Here is a 23,500-nt window from a genome sequence, read left to right on the forward strand (position 1 = left end):
TGTGAGTGCTGTGCTGATCTGACGCATGCAAACGCAAACGCAAACACACACACACACACACACACACACACACACACACACACACACAAATTGTTTCGTTAAATTTGTCAATTGATTTTCACTAAATATTGCACATTTTATTCACCATATCCAAACGGGCAATTTTCACAATAAAAAAAGGAGAAAAAGCGATCTACAAGCTCACATCGCGTCACAATGCAACGTGTCATGAGCTTGTAGATCTGCAATTTCTTCTACTTTTGTCATACGACATGGACAGAGAGGTGAAGGTGAACGTGAAGAACAGTGCCACAGGAGAGTGGGGGTTGGGGGTGGGGGTCTCGCTGCGGGGGCCCGATATGAGGTTGGAGGAGAGGGGTGGGTGGAAGGGGTCACGGGTGGGCAGTGAGTCAGAAAACAAGAGCAAAACAAATCTGTGATCTGGAACTCGGGGAGCAGCCACTCGGGGGGGGATTAACCCATTCTGACCGGGCACCCATTTTGGTGTTAGCATCATGTTATGCTTTACCTATTGAAAAATAGCAGATCTACAAGCTCATATCGCGCCACCGAGTGGCGCGATACGAGCTTGTAGGTCTGCTATTTTTGAAAAATTCGAAGAACGACTGACATTTTTAGAATCTGATCTCAGGTCAGAATGGGTTCATCAGACCAGTGTGTGTCCAGTGGAAACCTCGTATGAATCTGATCTCAGGTCAGAATGGGTTAATGAGAAGTATGAGGCTGTGAAATGATGTGGCCTTTGAGTGGGGAGAATGGCCCTAGTAGAGCATGGCTCTGAAATGAGCTGAGACAAACTTCACCTGATCCACAATTAACGGCGCCACGCGGCTGGGTGACGAGGGGTCACAGCAGGGGAGGGAGGGGTGGAGGTAGGTGGGGAGGGAGAGGGGGCCACAAATCTCTTTGTGGCAAATTATCACCCCACCAAAAAGGGCAACCATTAGAAACCGGGACTCAATGAGGAGGGGAGAATGTGATTTCACACACACACACTGAGTCACGCACACACTCACTCATGTGTGCGTCTGGGTGCGCACACACAGGTGTTTCACACAGATTTATGTGTAATAAAGACAGGGACAGTACATGGAATGGTACACACACACATACAAGAAGAGAATGAGGGGAAACAAAGGAGAAAGAAGGGAAAAGCAATTGAAGTTTCTGCATGTGAAGGGCCATGCAAGGCTGTGAAAAAAAAGAAAAATCAGAAGAAAACATCTAACAGGAGCAGTAGTGATTAAGTGGTGTTAGAGACCAGGAGCACTTGTTTGCGAGGATGATCTTTGTGTGCTTTTGTTTGCCGGGCCTTTATCTTTGTGTAATTCTGCATCTGATGAAATGTGTTTAAAGAGATGAATTGGGATCGGAGGAGCCGTCCTGACATGATTATGAGGGATTCATCTGCAGCCATCTGCCACCGTTATGAAAGGGAGGGAGGGGGGGGGGGGGGGGGGGTGAGGGACGGCTGGCATAGAGAGAGAATGAGAGAGAGAGTGTGGAAGAGATAGGGAGAAGGGGAAGGGGGGGGGCTAGGATTGTAGACCTTCTGTTCAGCAGCCCTGCCACAAACCCACCATTACACAGGCCCCTGGCCCACAGTTTACCATACTCCCTTCCTTTGTTCTACTGTGTCTAGAGGTGAGCTCTGGGTCCAGTCCAGTCAAAAGGAGGTAGAAGTGGGTCATAAAACATGTATGCTTGTTACGGTACTTCACATCGTCGTCTGTTAACATTTAGATCCAACGGAGCCAAAACGATACCACAGTTTTAGGAAAACGGCTTCCATTTTAGATGATGCAATCATTTGCCTACTGATGAGCCCTGGCGTGCAACCAAACGCATGCACGGATTCCGTGCACGGAACAGAGGCGCATTCTGTGAACGCTCAAACGTTGTTGCTCTGCTGCGGTTTTGCAGGACGATTTCCAGATACCACTGGTGTTATGCTTTACAAAAAAACACCATCCATTTGAAATGGCAAAACCAGATGGACGATTTGCTCATCCCGACGTCTGTGTGTTATGCAATACCAGTGTTGCGTTGAGTGTCAAACTCACATTATGCAAGATTACTCACAGTCTCTGTGGTAAAAATGGACATCAAGTGAAGTCTAGGCTATATTCCAAATGACTTGAAGTATGAATAGACAAAGTTACATTTAGTTTAAAATAAGTGCTGTAGGCTAAAGGCGCCCTGCTCATATGTCCCCTATCTGAGAGCCGGCGATGACCATTCAGTTTGTATTTTAAAGAAATCTGCAGGTGTTATTGGACAATGTTCTCTGCTCAGCGTTCCTGTGTTTTAACAAAGTGCCCATTTCATTCCTGCCCATTACGACTCTCCCATCACTTCATATTACAGGTCAACGTTATGGTGCTTAATTATGTGCCGGCTGCTTGGGGCTCCTAATAACCTGTCATTGAGGGGAATTTGAATGTCACACCATATTGTTGGGCCCTAATGCCAGCCGGCAGATCCACTGATGAGCCGTTTTGGGACAATTACAGCAGATATTCAAATCACAGGTGGGATGTGGAGTGACCCAGCACACACAATCTGACAGGGGTTGCACGTAGGCTACATACGCACTCAGCCAAAAGGCTGGAAAAGTGAGAACACACACAGACACAGACGAACACAGACGAACACACACACACACACACACACACACACACACACACACACACACACACACACACACACACACACACACACACACACACACACACAGCAATATTATGTGCACACACCTACACACACACACACACACACACACACACACACACACACACACACACACACACACATCCTGACCTCACAATCCACCCCTCTTGACACGTATAAAACGAATGCCTCCCCCTGCCGCCGCTGAAATAGTTTAACTGTAGCATGATCACTTTTATTATCCTCCTAATCCAGATATCAGCGATTTCATCAGGGCAGGAAGATATGCATATCATGAATTATTTTGACACCGGGACCTTTTAATTTTCGCCAGCAATATTTCATCTCACCAATCAGTGCCTGGAGTCGTCGTGGCCGGGGCTAACGCGGCGGTGTGTCAGAAGGACGAGCCAGGCTCCCCCGGTGGCTCCAAATCATCTGGGGGGCCATAATGAGCTATGGCCACAATTATGATCTGCACTCTGTGCATGCACGCATCTCATCAGGACTCCACGCTGCTGGAGAGGACACACACACACACACACACACACACACACACACACACACACACACACACAGAGAGAGAGAGAGAGAGAGAGAGAGGGAGAGAGAGACAGACACACACGTTAACATAGGTGGCCTAGTTCCAACACGGCATAACGTCATTCAGATTCACACAGACATAAGCTATGTATTCCATACATGTAGCCTAACGGAAATACTCATGCGTGTCTGTGAGTCTAGCTCGCCTAATACAGCCCTGTCTGCACCTGCACCCTCTCCCACTGTGGAGTGGAGGGTAAATTGGATGCTCAAACAGTCAGCCCGTGACCTTGCCTCATCCTGGATGTTGACCCTCCGTATAAAGAGAGACATTACATCTCGTTACACAACAACACGGCTCTCGCTCTTCGCCCCAGATAAAGAAAAATGTCTCAATTAAATCTCCGCCGGAGCCCCCTGCCGAAGAGTTATCACGCCCCGGTAACGCTGATCGCTACACTCACACATCCTCAAAAGTTATTTGACATAAATTGCCGGAGTCACATCATTTCCTGCCACACTCTGAGGGGGATTTACGGCTGATCCCATTGACTGGGAGCTGAACCTCCAATAAAACTCCTGAGCCTAGGGACTGTGAGATACACCTATCTACTTTCCATCAGGCCCCGGCGCCTGTACCCAGATTAACCATGCAAATATTCGCACAGGTAGGCCGACGACACCGATGGCACATTTATGCACAACTATGCAACTGGCCTGTTATCAGCAAACAACTGTACACACTGCATTCACTGATTGTGTCTTATCTGATGTGCATGGCGAAATGAGAAAAGGAGAGATGGGGTAGCTTATCTGAAGGCCTCAAGGAATAGGAATGAGATCATTTTATGGTCCAAATTTCAAAATGAGAGAAGAATGCCATTATGTATTTTATGGAGAACATAGCTTATCTGTAGAAATTTAAGTAATTCAGCATATGCATGAATAAAATACTATATTAAGTACATGCACTTGACTTAGAACAGTCCAGAGAGTCATATAAGGTACAAGCTGTATATTACATTAGCAAAGTTCAATAAAATCTTATGGCATCAGAATTGCCCTCATGCAATGTTGATTTATCCGATGCTTCCAGTGCATTACTACCCTCATTATCTGACTTTCTAATAAACATTAAATCGGGTTTATTTTTCAAATACAGCTATAACTCTGCTTTCAATACATATAACATCATGTATTGTACAATGTAAAAAATGTGTATATTTTTTTTACTTTAGATTATGTTCTTTACACTTTACATATTTTCTCCGCAGATTTCCTACAGTAAGCCAACATTTATTTTACTGCTATTGATTGCCAAGCTTACCATCTCTCCCTAGTGGTGAAGTATGAAACATGTGACCCTTCCAGAGTTCTCCCAGTTCCCATGCCTTTCCTGTAGCGTTGTTGAAGAGGATGCCACCACTGCAGCTGTCAACCGCTGTTCCCTCGAGGGCCCATGGCTTGGAGCACACATCCATGATGGGTTACTATGAAACAAATGGCATTTATCTAACACACAAGTTACAACAAACAAAAGTTTGTGACATAGCAGGGCATGTCATCATAGAAAATCATACGTTCACAGAATATGGCTGCTACATTCACACTATTACTATTGACATTTATGACTAAAACATGGTTTGCAACAATGATTCTCATTATGTGTGATCATCACCTTGAGCACAATGCTGATGGAGCTGAAGAACGAAGGCCTGCATGCTAACTCTACATTAGTAGCTTGGCACCAACATGCTCTCAGACCCACAGCAGCGGAAGCGGCAGCCGTATCTGCAGGGCTTGCAGCTGGAGCTGGCTCCTGCCCCTGTCTGCACCAGCACCAGGACTGGGGGAGGTGGTGTGTGAGCCACAACATTTCCCTGGGGCACCTCACTTCTGCCCCAGTAAGGGAAAACAGGAAAGGATCTCTTTTTGCTAAGAATGGTTGCTGCGGCTGCCCCTCAGCCATTTGGTACAGGACACATGCGCTGGTGTGTCAAGTGTGGCCACCAAGGGTGAGGTTCTATTCCAGTGGTTCTCCAACGCCATGTCAAGGACCCCCAAATTGATATGCATTTGACCACAAATGCATATCAATTTGAACACAAATAGCAGATCTACAAGCTCACAACACATATCTGGGGGCTAAGGTGTTTAAAACAGTTACTTTTTTTTACTTGGGGACCCCCGGTACCCCCTCAAGGACCTTGAACCCAACTTTGAGAACCAGTGTCTTATGCAATAACTAGGATCGACATGGCAGGTTTTGGACACCGCATTTCTTTCACTGGCTTTAGTGCCTACAATGTAGTGTGGATAAAAAGGACAACCAAAACACTTTGATCTCATGTTTGTTTTAACATTATTTGCCATGACAGCAGGTGGGAATCAACTGTTCAAAGATCTGTCATACATTATATCATTTGACAACACACTCTGTACATGACTTGCTACCTTTTATTTGTCAGCCATTCTGTTGTGGTGAATCAAAACAATTAACTAAAAAATTAAGTTAACAGTTCTTGATGATCACACACTCATTGTATGCAGTATTGGGTGTAGTAGCAAACAAATCAAAACTTGGACTCTGTGTACATTGGATAAATAGGGAAGACTCAAATACAATTAAACGTTAATACTGATGCTCTGATTCAATGTTACAAAACGATAATCAGACGGCTGATGCCAAAGCTGTAAAACACAAGAGTTGAATGTGAATGTGTCTTGTCAATGTCTTATTGCTTTTCAAGAGGATTGTCAAGATCACCTGGCTTAGGTCATTCCATGGTGTTCTTCTTGACAGTTTGACTCCAAATGACTGACGTCTCCACCGTGAAAACAAAGTTGTCCAGTCAGCATTTCACGTGATCCAACTCTCATGCAAATCAGAGGAAATTATTACAAATTTAGTTTTGTCATAGGACTTCAAGCGGGGGGTGGGGGTGGGGGGGGGGGCTTGAAAAAAAAAAAGACTGCTGCCATATTTCATCCTACTGTACCACCCTAAGCAGTGGTGATGAATTGTTAGAATCTGCAAATCAAGTATTATAAATAGACAAAAACAAAATGTCCCACACGGTTAAGGTCTGAGATTACAGGATATCAGGCACCATATACAAAATGTACATCAGATCATCCACACCCCTGATATATTCAGTACACCTCTATTACATGACAGCTGTGGTCTGTGTGAGGCTATGTGCATGTGTACAGGGAAGCAGTTTGCATGCACCAACAAGACCTTTTCTATAAGGACACTCCTGGCTAAAGTTAAAATTTAAATGATACAACTGGGATTACAATTATGGATACATAAAAGGGACCTAAAGAGTGACACGTGGGTATTTATTTGGAAAGCAGGTGTCCATCAACATGTTCCACCTGGTTGTCTTTAACATGCCTACGTAGGCAGGTGTCCATCAACATGTTCCACCTGGTTGTCTTTCACATGCCTACGTAGGCAGGTGTCCATCAACATGTTCCACCTGGTTGTCTTTAACATGCCTACGTAGGCAGGTGTCCATCAACATGTTCCACCTGGTTGTCTTTAACATGCCTACGTAGGCAGGTGTCCATCAACATGTTCCACCTGGTTGTCTTTCACATGCCTACGTAGGCAGGTGTCCATCAACATGTTCCACCTGGTTGTCTTTAACATGCCTACGTAGGCAGGTGTCCATCAACATGTTCCACCTGGTTGTCTTTAACATGCCTACGTAGGCAGGTGTCCATCAACATGTTCCACCTGGTTGTCTTTCACATGCCTACGTAGGCAGGTGTCCATCAACATGTTCCACCTGGTTGTCTTTAACATGCCTACGTAGGCAGGTGTCCATCAACATGTTCCACCTGGTTGTCTTTAACATGCCTACGTAGGCTACTGCTGTACCTTGACTCACTGATGGGAGTAGCCTGACCTGAAGCCAAATTCATACTTTGTCGTTTAACCAAGTCGCTCGCCAAAAATACTTGGCTTTCCACTTGAAAGTGAAAAGTTCCAGATTTGTTCCAGTCATTCTCTGTGAAGTATAAATTATAATGGCAGTGTAATTAACATAAGGAGAGGTCAACAAATCACTACAACGAATTACTCAAGAAAAAAACAAATTACTCAGACAGCACTAGTCGGGATTGTAGGAATAAAAATCACACCCTTGTGAACCGAGTGGTGCAACTCCCCTCTCCCCTTCCCCCCCCCCCCCCCTCTCTCTCTCTCCCCCCCTCATTAGCAGGCAACAGTGCAGCACTATCTCTCTCTCTCTGTTTCTGGCACAACAGCGCCACCTTTTCCCCTACTGGTACTCATAGTCACATACATAGCCACATAGGTTAACACGGCCATTGCTGTTCCTTTGGAGTGGTTGCACCACTCAAAAACAGAAGCACCCGGGAGGAAGTGCACTAAGAAAGTGGAGCAGCCAAACAGAGTTCCTGTTTTACACAAAAAAAACGAGGTGGTGCTCCCCAGAGGCAAAAGCATTTTTCCTTTTTTTACCGAATGAGTTCCCATATTGTTTAAACACAAACTAAAAGAATACATAATTGCATCATTCTGCACTGCGTTAAAAACAAAGGTTACCAAATCTTCACAGGAGTGAAGGGTAGCTTATTAACTAGTACACTAGCTAATCACTGCAACAACAGTCCTATAGAGAATATGAGGCAGCTAATGGTTGAATGAGCTACTCTTCTGCTGGTGTCTAGATTACTAGTTCTACTAGAACATCATGCCCCTGTGAGATGTAAGCTATAGGGAGAAGCCTGCTGCCTATTAGGGACAATTAGCGGGAACGCATGACGTTTAAAACACACAAGCGCAGAGATTGGAAATCTTTTGAATCAAGTTTAAATGACAAAATAATAATCAAAAGGCACACACAACAAGCAAGGAAGGCGCAATGAGAGCAGCGAGCAAAATTGGCACGCAAGAATTATTAGAGCATGCTATAAAAAACAAATCCCTTAGAGGAGAGGCTGTTGAGGGGATTAGGGATAATCAATGATTGGCAAAAGAAAATGGTGAAAACAAAATCTATATATCAAAGAGAATGAATATGAAAACACATAAGGGAAAGAGCACCATGCACAACATAAGAACTCCCAACGTTCTGCTAATACCGTACCAACTAGTACCATCAACCTCCGATCTCCTACCACCAGTAAGAGTGGCACTGGGTACCTTTGTGGCTATTTTTTCAAAATGTTACAAAATAATATATTTGGAAAACGGTCTTGTAAAGTATACATGATTAAAACATGCTTGGACTTAGAACATTAAGGCCTAATACTTCTACAGTTGCTACAAAACCTGTATATCCATTAATTTTTTTGCATAAGCTGAAGGTTACATTTAAGTCTGATAATGATGTACCGTACATGTTCACATCATGTATACTTTACATTACTTAATTTTTCCAATATTTAACTTTTTAACATTTTGGACAAAGTAGACAATTTTGCCCACTCATTCCAAGAGCCCACTCTTCTTGTAACCCTACCACCAGTGCCATGCGTCAGGCGGTGTATCCCTACCACCAGTGCCATGCGTCAGGCGGTGTATCCCTACCACCAGTGCCATGCGTCAGGCGGTGTATCCCTACCACCAGTGCCATGCGTCAGGCGGTGTATTTCCACAACAATTCAGCTGATGGGACACATTTGGGGGTGGGGGTCCAACATGTGGAAACAAATTAAATAAAAGAAGAAAAAAAAACTTGACAGATTCTTAGTTCTCTGGCTATGGCTTGTGTGAGATACATATGCAGCAAGTGAATACAGTAGCTGGCTCATTAGCTCTGCATGGCATCATACATATATACAAGTTATTGCATGTTCCACTTGGCAGTCTAGCACTTGTTGAGCGCACAAAGCCAGATGCTATGTTCCTTGCACAGTGGACTCTATGGTAGTGTATAGGGGTGAATACAGTCAGACAGCGCTTGGGCTAGACCTAAGGGGGGAGGGGGGGCTAAGGCGGAGGTTTAATTGTAGTTTTGTGGGGAAGGTGGAGACGAGGGCACAGGAAGTGGTCACCAGTAAAAGGAGCGGGTCAGGAAGTTGGCGGCCGTGCTGAGCCAGCCCCTGCCGTCAGTGATGGAGCCCACGCGCGTGACGGCCTTGTCATGCTCCTCGGACGGACTCTCGTCTTCAGGCAGGTAGTCTGGGATGTCCGTGTTGTGCTCCACCTCCACTTCACCATCATCATCCTCCTCCTGGAATGGCAACATCAGCTACACGCACACGCACACACATTAGGACAACGGTCTCTCCTCTCCCTTACCCTGGTATGTGAGTGTGCTTTAGGGCAAGGGGTCTTCGTTTGTCATTTGTGTCCGTTTGAGAAAATCACAAACCTTCGTAATATTTATTCATAATATATAAATTCCTGTTTTGTCTGTACAAAATCAATAGATTCACAAAACAAAAACAAAACAAAAAAAAACGTTTCAGAAAAAAAGCATTAAGTGGTACAAAATATACAGATATACACCCTGGCATTCAAAGTTCAAAGGCCAATGTGTTCTATTCAGACAATTAAATACATGACTGAGCTAGGACTGACCTCTGGTGGTCAAAATATGTATAGCTTTAGAATATGATTCACCTGATCGTTTCTATAATAATTGGATTGTACATTGGTTTTACATGACAATTAAGCATGCAATTTCTTTATGACGTTAACAGATAAATTGATTTTGAAAAAACTAAAGATTTTGTTTAACAAATACGGTCATCATTGAGTCTTGTTTAGTGCAGATAATTTATGCTCTGAGGGAATAAGTGGGAATGCACCATACAGATCTTCAGTGTTAAGTAACTACTTTGAACCTGGTGTCTATTTTGAACTTGTTATGATATAAACCTGATCTACAAGCTCATACCTTGAGGGCTTTAGATTCAAAGGTGACATACTGTATACCGAGGGTGCCAGGATTGTTTCATTACCTTTGGAGCATTGGAGCATTGGAGCCTTTGATCCATGAAAATCCCCCTGAAAATACTTCCATGGCATGTTGTCGAACCGAAAAATATGACACCATCGCGATCCGGAACAACAAGCAGTGAGAGCTGCTGTAGTCCAGATGAAACTACCGTTCACTTGCATTGAACTCATTTTCCCAGAAGCCCTTGTGGCCCAGAGCACGCGTCGATTTCCGGTTTCGTCATCATAACGCAACGGATAAAAGGATAGAGACTGAACCCCCCCCCCCGCTATTAATTTCAGTGGAAGTTGCTCAGTGGCGTTTTGAAGCACCCGGAAGAACAGTCTACTTTCGCGATTTTTTGATTTGGACACCAAATTTGGTGTCCAAAATGCGGAAGTGAAAACGGGCGCTCAATGTTAAAGCCCAGCTGCACGGGGTTTCCTCGTCATAACTCCACGGGTCCGCCTGCAGTCCCTGTTACCACCACTAGGGCCAAGCACGTCAACGTTGGAGCATCACTGGGGGCTTGCCAGGTCCGCAACAAATCCACTATTTATTTTTCATTATTAAAAAACGGCGAATTAAACACATAAAACAAATAGCGGGTTTAGCGTATTACGCAGGGCAGAAACATGGATTAAATAGCATGGAAAGCGGGTTATGCAGTAGAACTGTTTTAATGATCCTTACCTCGACTCCATCTTCTGCCTTCACCACCTGCTGAGCAGTCATCACTTTGGTGGAGCTGATCGCTGTACCCAGTGCCTGGCAGACACAAACTGATAAGTCTTGTTCTCTCTTCTACGACAGTTAGTCCATCATAAAACAAAGCTGGCTGTACGTTGAGGAGTTTATTGCCCAATTCTTTAACTTTAGCATTGTGTACCAGCAACACACGCAGCTCATCACTTGACATGAAACACTGTATTTTCAACTGGAAAAAAAAGACATGCACACAACACTGTGTTGCTGACGCATAAATTGTAAATGATGTGCCGTGTGTGCTCGTACATACCTCGGCTTTGAGGTCAGAGCGGATCCTCACCACACACCTCTTGACGGCCATCTGGAAGGTGAAGCTGATGACCCCCCGGATCTTCAGCAAGGCCTCCTCGCACAGACACCTCCGAGTCTGTCCACAAATAAACCACCATCAAATCAAAGCTTACAGCATTTGTCAAACGCATAACAGGTTCACTTGAAAATGTATTATCCATATTATTATTTTTGCTTCTTCTGTTGTTGCTGTATTTCTTTGTATTTGAGGTGACATCAGAAAAAGTTAAAACCTGCACTCATCTGCTCCAATCTAATTGAAACGGTGTCAATAAATGTATGGAGTAGACGAGTGTGCGGGTTGTCACTTTCCAACCCAGCACCTCACCAAATGACGTGCGTATTCTATCCGTTTTTGTATTTGAGGAGGAATCTTTTTTAAAGAAAGAACAGTTTTTGGTTTTTCTAAATCACACCTGGCTGCAACTATCACTTGTCATCTAGTCTGTTGTTTTGTGTCTGCTCTCAGTGCGCCTGTTGTAATTTGATCTGGCTAGCTGCAGGATCCCCACAGTGTTGTATTCAGGTCCAATCTAAATGCCCCACTGTTCAATGGCTGGCATTTACGACCTGACCTTGCACCCACGGCGCGTGAACGCACACGCACCCACGCGTAAACATGCACGCGCACACGCGCACACACACACACACACACACACACACACACACACACACACACACACACACACGATAGATTGTTGAAATGGAAAACATGTCAACAAGGATAGCATACAACCATATACATTGACCGCCCTCCAAACAGTGGGTTATAGTATAACCCATACGTCTTTGCGTTGTGTGTGCATAACTTCCTCTTGCTGTGTTGCCAGTTTTGCAAGAGAAACAAGTGGCCAGGTATATGAAAACAAGCACAAAAGCAAATAGCAGATCTTCAAGCTCACAGCGACACATTGTGAGGTTGTACATCTGTACTACTGTACACAAGTTACAAGCGACTTTACAGAAAAACAAGCCAAAGGTCGCTTATAATAAGTACCTTAAGTTCCCGCTGAAACAGGTGAATAGGCTTTAGGGTATTTCCATGATACAGTAGACTAGATGCCATTCGTTGCATGGTGCCTACTTACAGAGTCATCCAAGAAGATGAGGTAGTGTATACTCTATAGGCTTTAGGCCGGGTATGCATGTATGTATCCATGATAGATGCCATGCGTTGGTGCCTACTTACAGAGTCATCCAAGAAGATGAGGTAGTGTATACTCTATATAGGCTTTAGGGTATGTATCCATGATAGATGCCATGCGTTGGTGCCTACTTACAGAGTCATCCAGCCCGTTGATCTGGAGTACCACGGTCTTGGCTCTCTTGTTGGTGGCACCCAGGAAGAAGTGAGCCTTACGTCGGCAGGACTTGGCCGCTGCCTCCGCCTGCTCGGCCTCCTCTTTCCCAGCTACGTGTAAGATCTCATAGATCTCAGAGGCCAGCAGTTTAGTCTCCCCAGGGGATGTGCTCCTTTGGTGAGAGGGGTGTGGAGAAGGTACAACATGAAGAATCGTCAACAAGTGTAAAGTCTTTATGGTACATTTGTAGTTACTGCCCTAAGGAGAAAGGCTTTCATTGTGACGTTATGGGCTATAATGTAAGCGTAGGTTGAGGTTATCCTGGGAGTCTTGCCCAGTTTTATTTAAAAAGGAACAACTTTGTGATAGCAAAATTACAAATAAGTCTAAACTAGTCTTACCCATTAAAAAACATTTTAACATTGGCTATTCAAAAATAACAGCTGCACCAACTCACAGCTCGTTACATGAGCGTCTGCTATTTTGAACATCCTTGAAAAATCTGTGTTTGATTAAAAGAAAATCATTTTACATTTAACAGAATCTTTTCTTCTGGGGGAACCTGGCACAAAACATTTTCAGATGGGGGTACACGGCCAAATACAAATCATTTTAAGGTTTCTTGGCAAGAAAAGGTTCTACCGACTTAAATGGGTTAAGTTTTAAAGGGTTTATAGTTGGATTTCACCGTCAGTGATGCTATCCAAGTGCATAATATATTGTAGACGGCATGCTAGATAATAAATTGGAACAACAGACATGTCAGACGTTCCAGACAATTGGAACAACAGACATGTCAGACATTCTTCCTCAAGATAATAATAATAATGAATTGCTCAAAGCGCTTTACAATGGTTCATTCATTCATACATGGGAGGTGAAGCAGCGAACAGTCGACGCCAGCGTCCTCACTTCCCACATTCACACACCAATGGTGGCATGTACGGTTCAGTGTCTTGCCCAAGGACACTTCGACATGTGGACAGGAGGAGCCGGGATTCGAACCGCCAACCCAGGGATCATTGGACGACCTGCTCTACCTCCTGAGCCACAGCCGCCCAAGATGTTAGTAATGAAAATTATACTACTACTATGCCTGTTGCAAATAGATACTGGTGTGGAACACTGGAAACCAAACAGATGTGTTTCATAGACATACAGTACAGTATTCTTGACCATGACCTTGCCAGAGCTAAGAGGCTGATATTTGTAAAGGTTGCCGTCTCTTTTTGCCAGGCATTGTAGACCAAGCACCAGCTGCATCAGGGGGTGTTCCCCTGCCAAAGGGGGGCCCACACAGCCATGTCGCAGTCTAGTCTTTCGACTGCAAAAATAGGCACACTCGCCCCACAAGACATCCTACCCCACATGGATTCTCCATAGCCAAGTGTTAAATATCGACAAACATACTAGTCAAGACCACTATTATCGTTCAGTTAAAGATGGAGTGTCGTGATTGTTTTATGATTTATGAGGTGACATTACTTCATAAGACTCCAGAGAGAATGTTTTTATAATCGTCATGGGGGAGCCCCCCAAAGGTTTATCACTCCCCTAAGCCAAAGAATTGGCCAGTGTGCAATTATATTCATAATTGCAACATTTGCAAGTGGAACAACAAGTGTAAAAGTAGACCGCTGCTAAAGAGAATTTTTTCTTTCATTTTTTACAGATTTTCCACAGTTAATGAAAGAGATGCTACATGTCAAGGGGCAATTCTTTCAGTAAATTCTGAGCACAATTTGAATACCATTCAAGCCCATTGTATGAGAGCTTAGAGGACATAAGCTCTAAGCCTTAGGGCATATCACCCCCACACCCAGTGAAAATAAAGGCTGGTTATGTGATGTCAATGGTTATTCGGTTAGCCGTTTATTAAAAACAATCAGAATATGCTTTCGGCTTACACCGCTCTACTCATTCAGAGAGCAAAAGTGAAAGAAAATGAAACGCATATGAGAGTCCCAGGGATGTCCGTGGCACTAGTGCCATCGGAGCATACACTTATGCACACTCACACAGACTCACACACCCGCACTTTCAACTGCACACAAGTGTATTTGTTGTGTCATACCTAATGTTTGATTACTTTGTTTAACTTACTATTCGTATGTTATTTTAGGTGAGAACCATGTATAAGCCCTTTATGGGTTTCCTTTCTCGCCTGCACATATTTTCTCTTTTAATAATGTTACCTGTATTACAGCTCTAGACTTTACCGTTAAAGCTGCACAATGCAACTTTCCTCTGCTTACATTTTTACCATTGACCTAGTAGAGTCTGCCTGCTTGCTCGGGGGATAAATTGAATGTTGATCATCTGGTCAAAATTCGTTTCAGATACTGTGTCAAGGTGAGACATGACCTTTGACATGATCAAGATGTCTCAATAGAAGATCAGGGAGACAAAATACAAACCCCCCAATTGTACGTAAATTAGATTATATCATATCAACATACTCTACCAAACAGATTGGACAAAATTACATTACAGAAATGTACACTTGTTGATGTTATATGTTTATATTCAGCTATTGCTAGTGTAGATTTCCATCTTATAGTTTGTATTAAAAATGCCATTGACAATGACAATGAAGGGAAAATGTATGTCATCTTGTCCCTAACACAAACATTAAATGCCATTAACAATAAAGATTTGTTTTACATCACCATTCAGGCATGCAAACAGGCCCAAGGTGAAAAAGGTGACAGTGTGCGGGGCCAACGCTGTGCCGCGGGCAAAACCGCGGCGCAAATTTTTTAAGCGTTTATCGGTACTAAACCCACTTTGGGGGGGGGGGGGGGGGGGGGTGTCATGGGGGACAGTATATACTACACTGTACTAGCCCTCCTCCCGGCCTGTGTGTCTGTGTGTTAGGCTGTGCAACAGTGACACTTGGTGGTGAACAAATGCTATAACGCTATGTTTCGTGCTCGGACACAGCCAGGGACCCAGGGACACAGCCAGGGACAGACCCAGTGACACAGGGGCAGCCAGGGACAGACCCAGTGACACAGGGACAGCCAGGGACAGACCCAGTGACACAGGGACACAGCCAGGGACACATCCAGGGACAGACCCAGTGACACAGGGACAGCCAGGGACAGACCCAGTGACACAGGGACAGCCAGGGACAGACCCAGTGACACAGCCAGGGACACATCCAGGGACAGACCCAGTGACACAGGGACAGCCAGGGACAGACCCAGTGACACAGGGACAGCCAGGGACAGACCCAGTGACACAGCCAGGGACACAGCCAGGGACAGCCAGGGACAGACCCAGTGACACAGGGACACAGCCAGGGACAGACCCAGTGACACAGGGACAGCCAGGGACAGACCCAGTGACACAGGGACACAGCCAGGGACACAGCCAGGGACAGCCAGGGACAGACCCAGTGACACAGGGACACAGCCAGGGACAGACCCAGTGACACAGGGACAGCGAGGGACAGACCCAGTGACACAGGGACAGCCAGGGACAGACCCAGTGACACAGGGACACAGCCAGGGACACAGCCAGGGACAGACCCAGTGACACAGGGACACAGCCAGGGACACAGCCAGGGACAGCCAGGGACAGACCCAGTGACACAGGGACAGCCAGGGACAGACCTAGTGACACAGGGACAGCCAGGGACAGACCTAGTGACACAGGGACAGCCAGGGACAGACCCAATGACACAGTGACACAGCCAGGGACAGACCCAGTGACACAGGCACACAGCCAGGAACAGACCCAGTGACACAGGGACACAGGGACACCGCCAGGGACACAGGGACCCAGCCAGGGACAGACACAGGGACACATACTGTAGCTGTCTATAGTGTGGTTGAGTGGCTGCACCACTCAAAAATGACAGATGATTATTTACTAAATCAGTACAAATCTAGTCAGTATTGAGCAAGATGTTAACATTCATGTCCTGATAGTCATAGAACAATTAATTTACTCCAACAGGAGCACTAGCCCCTCGAGGAGCACTAGCCCCTCCTATATTCAGTAGATTTGTGTCCTAAATGCCATTGACAATGAATGAATTGTCATATATCGGCTATTTTTGTCCTACACAATCCTACACATTCATTGTCACAAAAATGACAATGAATGGATGATGTATGATGATAAGGGTCACTTCACACAGGTGTGATTTAAAGAAAGAAACTGGTCCAGCACTCACACTCCCATCTCAAAATCCCTTACAGTTACACTCTTCACATCATGTAAAATAGAAAATTATATTCACTGGCAAAATAATGAATTATAATACAAATAAAATGTTTTGGGATGGTTTAGTCAACAGGGTCAGTTTACTTCATTATTTTAGCCTTAGTCAATTTAAGACATGTAGAGTAACATCCTCTCCTTATTCAACAGTTGAGCTGCATGTTTTCGTTTTTAATATATCCATTTAGTATAAGCCCTGGCACGCACGCACGCACACACACACACACACACACACACACACACACACACACACACACACACGCGCGCGCGTGCTTTATTTATTTACTCATACGCATGCATGCACACACACGAGCACACAGACAGACACACACACACACACACACAGCGAGAGAAACTGACGCCGGCGCGTCCACACCACAGACAGTATAACGCAAAGTGCTAACGTTGCTAATGCTAACTGTAGCAGCTAAACTAATGGATCGACTGGCGAGTCACAGACAGTGTGTCAAAATTCATGCCGAGTCCACACAAACAGGTTTTTTTTCCGCGGAGCGACCAGCGGCTGCGCACATCATGCCGCCCAGATGCAAGCAGAAATATCGCTCAGAATCATTAGTGACTCACGAGAGTAGTCTGTCAGATAATTCTCCGGGCAGCGAGCTCGGGCTTCACAGACCCCCTCACCCCCCCCAAACATTTTTTTAACGGATTTGCATGAATCACACAGGTCCTATATTTGGGATAAAAACGGCGATTTTCGCCGAAAAGCTACACTTTTGCATGTCTGACCATTACATCACCTAATCATAGCAACATGAGTTAGACTTTAATATTATAGCGCCCCTCACTTCACAGTTCACACGGGTGTGATTTTTGTCCTAAATACAAGCAAATCTGTATTTTTGTCCTACAAATTCCCATTGACAATGAATGGAGAATTTACGCCATATGTGGACGAGCAAATCGGCATGTTGCGTCATGATAATGTAAGAGCGCCCTTCACTTCACATGGGTGTGTTTTTTTTATAACGATTAATTATATAAATATGAATAATAATTCAAACACTATCCCAACACTATACATTAGTGACTGACATCCCTAGTATGAGACTATGTGTATGTGAGAAGAATAAGATATTTTGGCAGGCCTGCATCTAATACAAAATGTGGGCCATCTCTGGCAGAACTGCCCTCTGGGAACCTCATGCTCCCTGTACTGGCAGCAAAACACATTCCTTTATGCCATCAGCCAGGCTGTAGAGCCACTGAGCCAGACATTCCTTTTGGTTGTGAGGGGACAGGACCTTCCGCTGCCAGGCTGTGACCCAACTTCTCACGTTAACGTTTAAAAAGAAGCAACGCCCGACACCAATTTGAGTTTCAGATAAGCGTGTTCACACCAGCTCGGTGCCCACTTTGCCAGACATGCCTCCCCACAGCCATGTGTTTCCACTCTCTCCGGCGATGATCGACCTCTACCCAAAGTCAGAGTGACTTGAACATCAGCACGGAGGCGGTGGGGTGGGGGTTTCTGCTGTTACTTCAGGGCTCTTCTTGATGGACTAGCTGAAGTGACTGGTTTACTCCAGGGTGGCCAAGGCTGTGTTACAGGGGAGGGGGTTGCTCAAACAACCTGCTGCCAGACACTTGAAAATAGGCCTATTTCTATCCCAGTGCTAATGATAACCAGCAAACACTTAGCGCTCCAGTAACATTGGCTATCCTTGAACAAATGACCCTGCCTCGGATACATACTGAGTGACCAGGATGTGATTAGAATGTTGTTTTTAGCTAGGTGTAAAAGATTTCTTCAGTGCATACTGCACATTTTGGCAGGGAAAAAAAGGCTTGATAAAAAATTATTTAGGCCAAAATAAGCTTGTTGAAAATCCTCTTTAAATGACAATACGAAGTAAGCCACCCCTGGAAAGAAAATCACACAAACAAACAAACTGCCAACTCCAGCACAATCTGAGCGGAAACACAGAGAAGATTCATTTTGAAATTCTATAGAAATGGCAGGATGCATTCAAATCTTACATGTGCAGAAACAGCAAATTAATTGTTTCCCGTCCTATTCTAATTCAACATTCATTACATTCATCCTGACATGGCAACCGTGGACATCTTCCTGCACTGAAGATCTGCAGGCAGACGCACACTGTGTGATCAAAACAAAACCCAGTATTAGGTTTTGTCTAAAGAAATGCATAGTGAGCACAAGTTTGCCTGTGCAGTGTGTGTGTTACAGCCCGGCCGATGGAAGATTTATAGATTTGATGCCAATCTCAATTTTGGAGAGTCCTTCTGACCCAGACCACGGATTTCCCGATGTTTTGACTGATATCAAAATATCAGGCAAAACATTGGGAAATCCGTGGTCTAAAAGTGCTAAATGTTCTAATCAATTTGAAAAAAGTTTGTATTTGAAATCATTCAACTTATAAGCAATCAAAAAGAACACTTTTTTTATATAGATAGAAAACATTTAAGTATATTTAACTTTTAAGTTTATGCGTACCTTTATATTTACTTGCTCATTGTTGTTGCGACTGTAGGTTGCAGATTACTATGAAAACCTGCAAAACCTGTCAGTCTGTCCGTCCGTCACGCCTTGTGACACACTCCATATATGGCTGTCTCCATATATGACGGTCAAGACACTGACCTCATCAAACCCTGGATAGGCCATGCATGGAGAAGACTGGATCATCACCTAGATCTGCATATATGGAGCCGGCCAGCAACTCTACATCTGACCTCAAACCATTAGATACCTGTATATGGTGATCTGTTCTGACATTGATTCACCCCCACCCGTCCTTCCTCTTGGCACCCCGAGTCCCCGCCTGGCCTTACTAATTATCACACATTTACTACTTTTTAGAAAATCTCTGAAATCTTTTGAAAATGTTCACACATGACATGCCCAAAATAGGGATGCCAAGTAGTTGCTAAAAGTAGATACCAATGTCACTCAAAAAGTAAAATAACGACCAATATATTGGCCAAAGTGACAAACGTGTCAGGCTCTAATCTAGTCTAGTGCATGTGTGTGCAATGCATCAGTAGGGACAGTGTCTTACTTCTGCATGACGTTCTGCAGACTCAGCATCATGCCCAGCTCGCCCTTCATTTTCTCCCTGTTGGCTCGACATTCCGCCAGGTAGCGCACCGCCTGTAAAGACATGGACAACCATTATTACTGCTAGAATACAGACAGTGCCACTGGGGGATAATAGCAGAGTGTGTGTGTGTGCGTTTAATCACTGTAACGAGTGAATACATGTTACATAAGCAACACAAATACACAAGCACTCAGTCACCGTTTATACACTTCACAGGTTCCCGTTAAGGAGCAACGATTACAGAAACTCAGATTTGTCATGTGGAGTGGGTTTGCTACAGTACAATGTGACAAGCCATTATATTATTACAAGTGTTTGGTACATACAGTGTTTATAACCATCAGTCGGCATCGTTATTGTAAAATCACAAAGCAGACAGCAGATGTCCCCAGACTCCTGTTTCTGTAGGAATAGCTGGGTAAATACCACTGCATGTCTGTGACTGCCACGCAGTGGGAGGGAATGCCCTTTGCGCCGTCACTCTAACCTGCTCTGACAACAACGGGGGGGAGGGGGCAATAATGACATGAACGGAAACCAGGTGCAGATCCTACAGTCCAGTGATAATCTGCAAGTGGCCCCTGCTTAATGTACCTGCAGCCCGCCATTGTCATACCAATAAAAACATCATTCGTTATTTGCATTGTTTTGAACAATAATGCAGGTATAGTATTGTTTGTTCCAAGAGAAAGTGATATTGCCTGATGTCAGTTGAGTATTCTATTAACCACTTATTAATTTACATGTGATAATCTGTTCATTATTATGTTCTCTTCACATTTTGTGAATGGATGAAGACTCATTTTGTAAATCATTTGTATGGTCATTCATTAATGATTTGTAATCATTAATGACAATGTTTTTGTTCATTGAGGTTTGGCCTCATAGATGGAAAGGTGGCTTTTAACTGTGTTTCCTTCATTTTTAGACTAGTCGTGAAGTTTGTTACAAAATAAATGTGTAAACAATTTTAAATAATACAGACATTTTTTGCTTGAGGCCCTTGGACTTTTGGAAATTTGCTTAGTGGCCCTGCTATAGCTCAACCTTTTCAGGCCGTGACCGCCCAAAATAAATCATATTTGAACTTGGGACCGCCCAGCCTAATAAGCACTAGGAATGTAGGCATTGATTCATCATCATCACCATCATCATGTTTTGGAGCATTCCTTTAAACAGACTAATCGATGGCAGGGAGCTCAGTTTTAAAGAACTTGAGTTTAGTCCAAGATGTTGGGCCGCTGACAAAGAGAAGGCTGCCTTGCCTAGCTCTGTCTGAGCATCAGGAACCTTGAACATTAGGAAAACACTAGAACGGGTCGGATTACATTTTGTTTGACTCGGTTCCAAATTTAAATATTACAAAAATAGCAGTCTACTTACAGGACATTAACATAATTTGAGTTCCTTTTGAATGCCTGTCAGATTTCTCTACATAACTGTCTCAGCTGTTGGTGCGCAAATGCACCTTGCATGCCTTTGATCTACACGCAGAAAACATTTTGGCGACGTATGCGCACTGGCGCATCGGTTGTTGTGCCCCGCTGATTATTAATAACATGTATACACAACATGAACATAGTACTCTTATCATGCATATCGCATTCTCACCGAGAAAGTTAAATAATAATAATTTAATAAAATAAATAAAAATGGTTCAAGCCCATTAATTAAGATTCGAGTGCCAACCCTAACGAGCGAAGGTTTGAATGTTCGGGGACAGCACGCGCGCGCACACACACACACACACACACACACACACACACACACACACACACACACACACACACACACACACACACACACACACACACACACACACACACACGTTGGTTGGGGAATGTAATTCTAGACCTAGAATGTCTGTGATGTTACAAATATTTTCATAAATTCCATGACACACAGCCATAGATCTAGCGGAATAAATGTGGTCGGGGCTCTGTGTGTACTCGCTCAAATGGCTCTGACTCTAGAGGACTATCTGACTCTCTGGAATAATTCTCTGGAAAAAGAATTTGGGTGAGTAGACACGGAGCGTGGAGCATATTAAGTCTCATTGCAAACCGGGAGCAAACGGCTCCGATCTATGGCTCTGTATTGTGAAATACTTGCAATGTACAGTTATGTAACATCAGAGACATTCTAGGGCTACTGTAACTCATGCTATTATGGTCTGGTTTGCAGTGGTTTTTAATGACTATATGATCGGGTCAAATCTTACCAATAATGCAGAGTAGACAATCGTTGGGTTCGGGTGGTCCAGAAACAGTATAAGACCTGGGAGACAGCCTTGATCCTCTACTATGGCTCTTCTGTTGAGTGGATCAGCTGCAAGGTCTCGCAGCTGGTTCACTACAGTCAATGCATCCAGCTCCCCAGGGCCACTCATGGTGCCTCCACTCCTGATGCCATGCACCTTGAACATTGATTGAAATATATATTAACAGTTTGCAGAATTACAGTACATTTCAAGCACAAACTCAATACAAAGACTGTTAACTGTGAGTGGTGATTTGTGATGTAACAGGTCGTATTTGCTTTCATCTATGTCTTTGCTGTTCATATGCATATCACATAACCATTCATTTTGGGATAAGTATCCCGATTCCCGGGCAATAAAATATGCCAGATCTTATGATTCCATGACTTATGTGTACAGCCTGCTTATTGGACCATCAGATAACTCTCTCACGGTATAACGCATCAGTGGACAACCCAATTAAGCATTACACTTGTTTACAAGAGGGTCCACCTTGTTCAATTCATCAAAACATTTAGAGACGTACAAATAGACACTTCTATATATCTTTGACTATATTATAGTCAAGGAACAGAACAGGAATTCATCATAAAGGAGGTAAAAAGGGAACAGAGACATATACAGTGAGGGGGAAAGGAGTGGGTGGTGGGGACAGACCCTTGACCCCCTCTATGGAAAACAGGAGTGAGAGAGACACCTGGCAACATTGTACTACTATATAACATAAAACAAATTCATACACCAGTATTTGGACATAAGGCTAAGATATTAGATTATATATACTCTATTCTGTTGGCTATATGCGCAGCCTATGGTACATAACTGTTATCAGAGGTGGATTTTGATTATGCTATATAACATTTATGCCCCTATAATTACCCTTGTAACAACATGTCCTGGGTGACTGACTAGCACAAATGGGTGGCCAGCCAAGCATTAAATGGCAAATATTCTCGTTTGAAAGACTGGGTGCTGTTTATTTAGTGCCAACAAAACACCTTCCACGACCCCAAGCTAACCTTAAAAGCACGCCCCGGGTCCTGTACCAGCAGCGACTGCAGGGCGGCTATGCTATCCAACTCTCCAATAACTGAATACCGGTAGCCTACCTTTTCTTCAAAGTGTTTGGTCCAAATGTACAAGACAAGCTGAGCTGAATAGGTTCAGGTACAAAATGGTAAACACGACTCGGTAAAAGACGTGACAAATGGCCGGTGGTACCTTTAAATATCCCTATTTTAAGAGAATGTCACTAGGCCTAGTGTGGCTTTATCTTTCCTAGCCTAGCTAGCAGCGGTGCTGCTGTTCAATGTTTGGGTGTTTTGGTGTGTGGACACGAGTGCGTGTTTTGATACACAGCTCAGCCTAGTTTATGTCACGCTGGTTCATAAAAACGAGCACAAC

General features: G+C 44.1%; 1 protein-coding gene across 2 annotated transcripts; it reads right to left on the reverse strand.

The window, feature by feature from the left end:
* Positions 1 to 5,673: 5,673 nt before the first annotated feature.
* On the reverse strand, positions 5,674 to 23,406 carry armc1 (armadillo repeat containing 1). Of its 2 annotated transcripts, XR_013966163.1 has the most exons (8): positions 23,206 to 23,406; positions 22,058 to 22,252; positions 19,795 to 19,886; positions 12,497 to 12,689; positions 11,176 to 11,292; positions 10,851 to 10,925; positions 7,075 to 9,464; positions 5,674 to 6,615 (listed from the first exon to the last, which is right to left on the reverse strand). XR_013966163.1 is itself a non-coding variant. In XM_080793980.1 (7 exons), exons 2-7 carry the CDS (start codon positions 22,223 to 22,225, stop codon positions 9,264 to 9,266), a joined length of 846 nt encoding a protein of 281 aa, XP_080650106.1. In that variant the 5' UTR covers positions 22,226 to 22,252; positions 23,206 to 23,406; the 3' UTR covers positions 5,674 to 9,263. The 2 variants fall into 2 exon arrangements, 1 of the variants encoding a protein (XP_080650106.1); XM_080793980.1 differs by having other exon boundaries at positions 5,674 to 9,464.
* Positions 23,407 to 23,500: the final 94 nt, after the last annotated feature.

This window comes from Protomyctophum bolini (genome assembly GCF_963924005.1).
Source record: "Protomyctophum bolini genome assembly, chromosome: 21".
Classification (NCBI taxonomy): Eukaryota; Metazoa; Chordata; class Actinopteri; order Myctophiformes; family Myctophidae; genus Protomyctophum; species Protomyctophum bolini.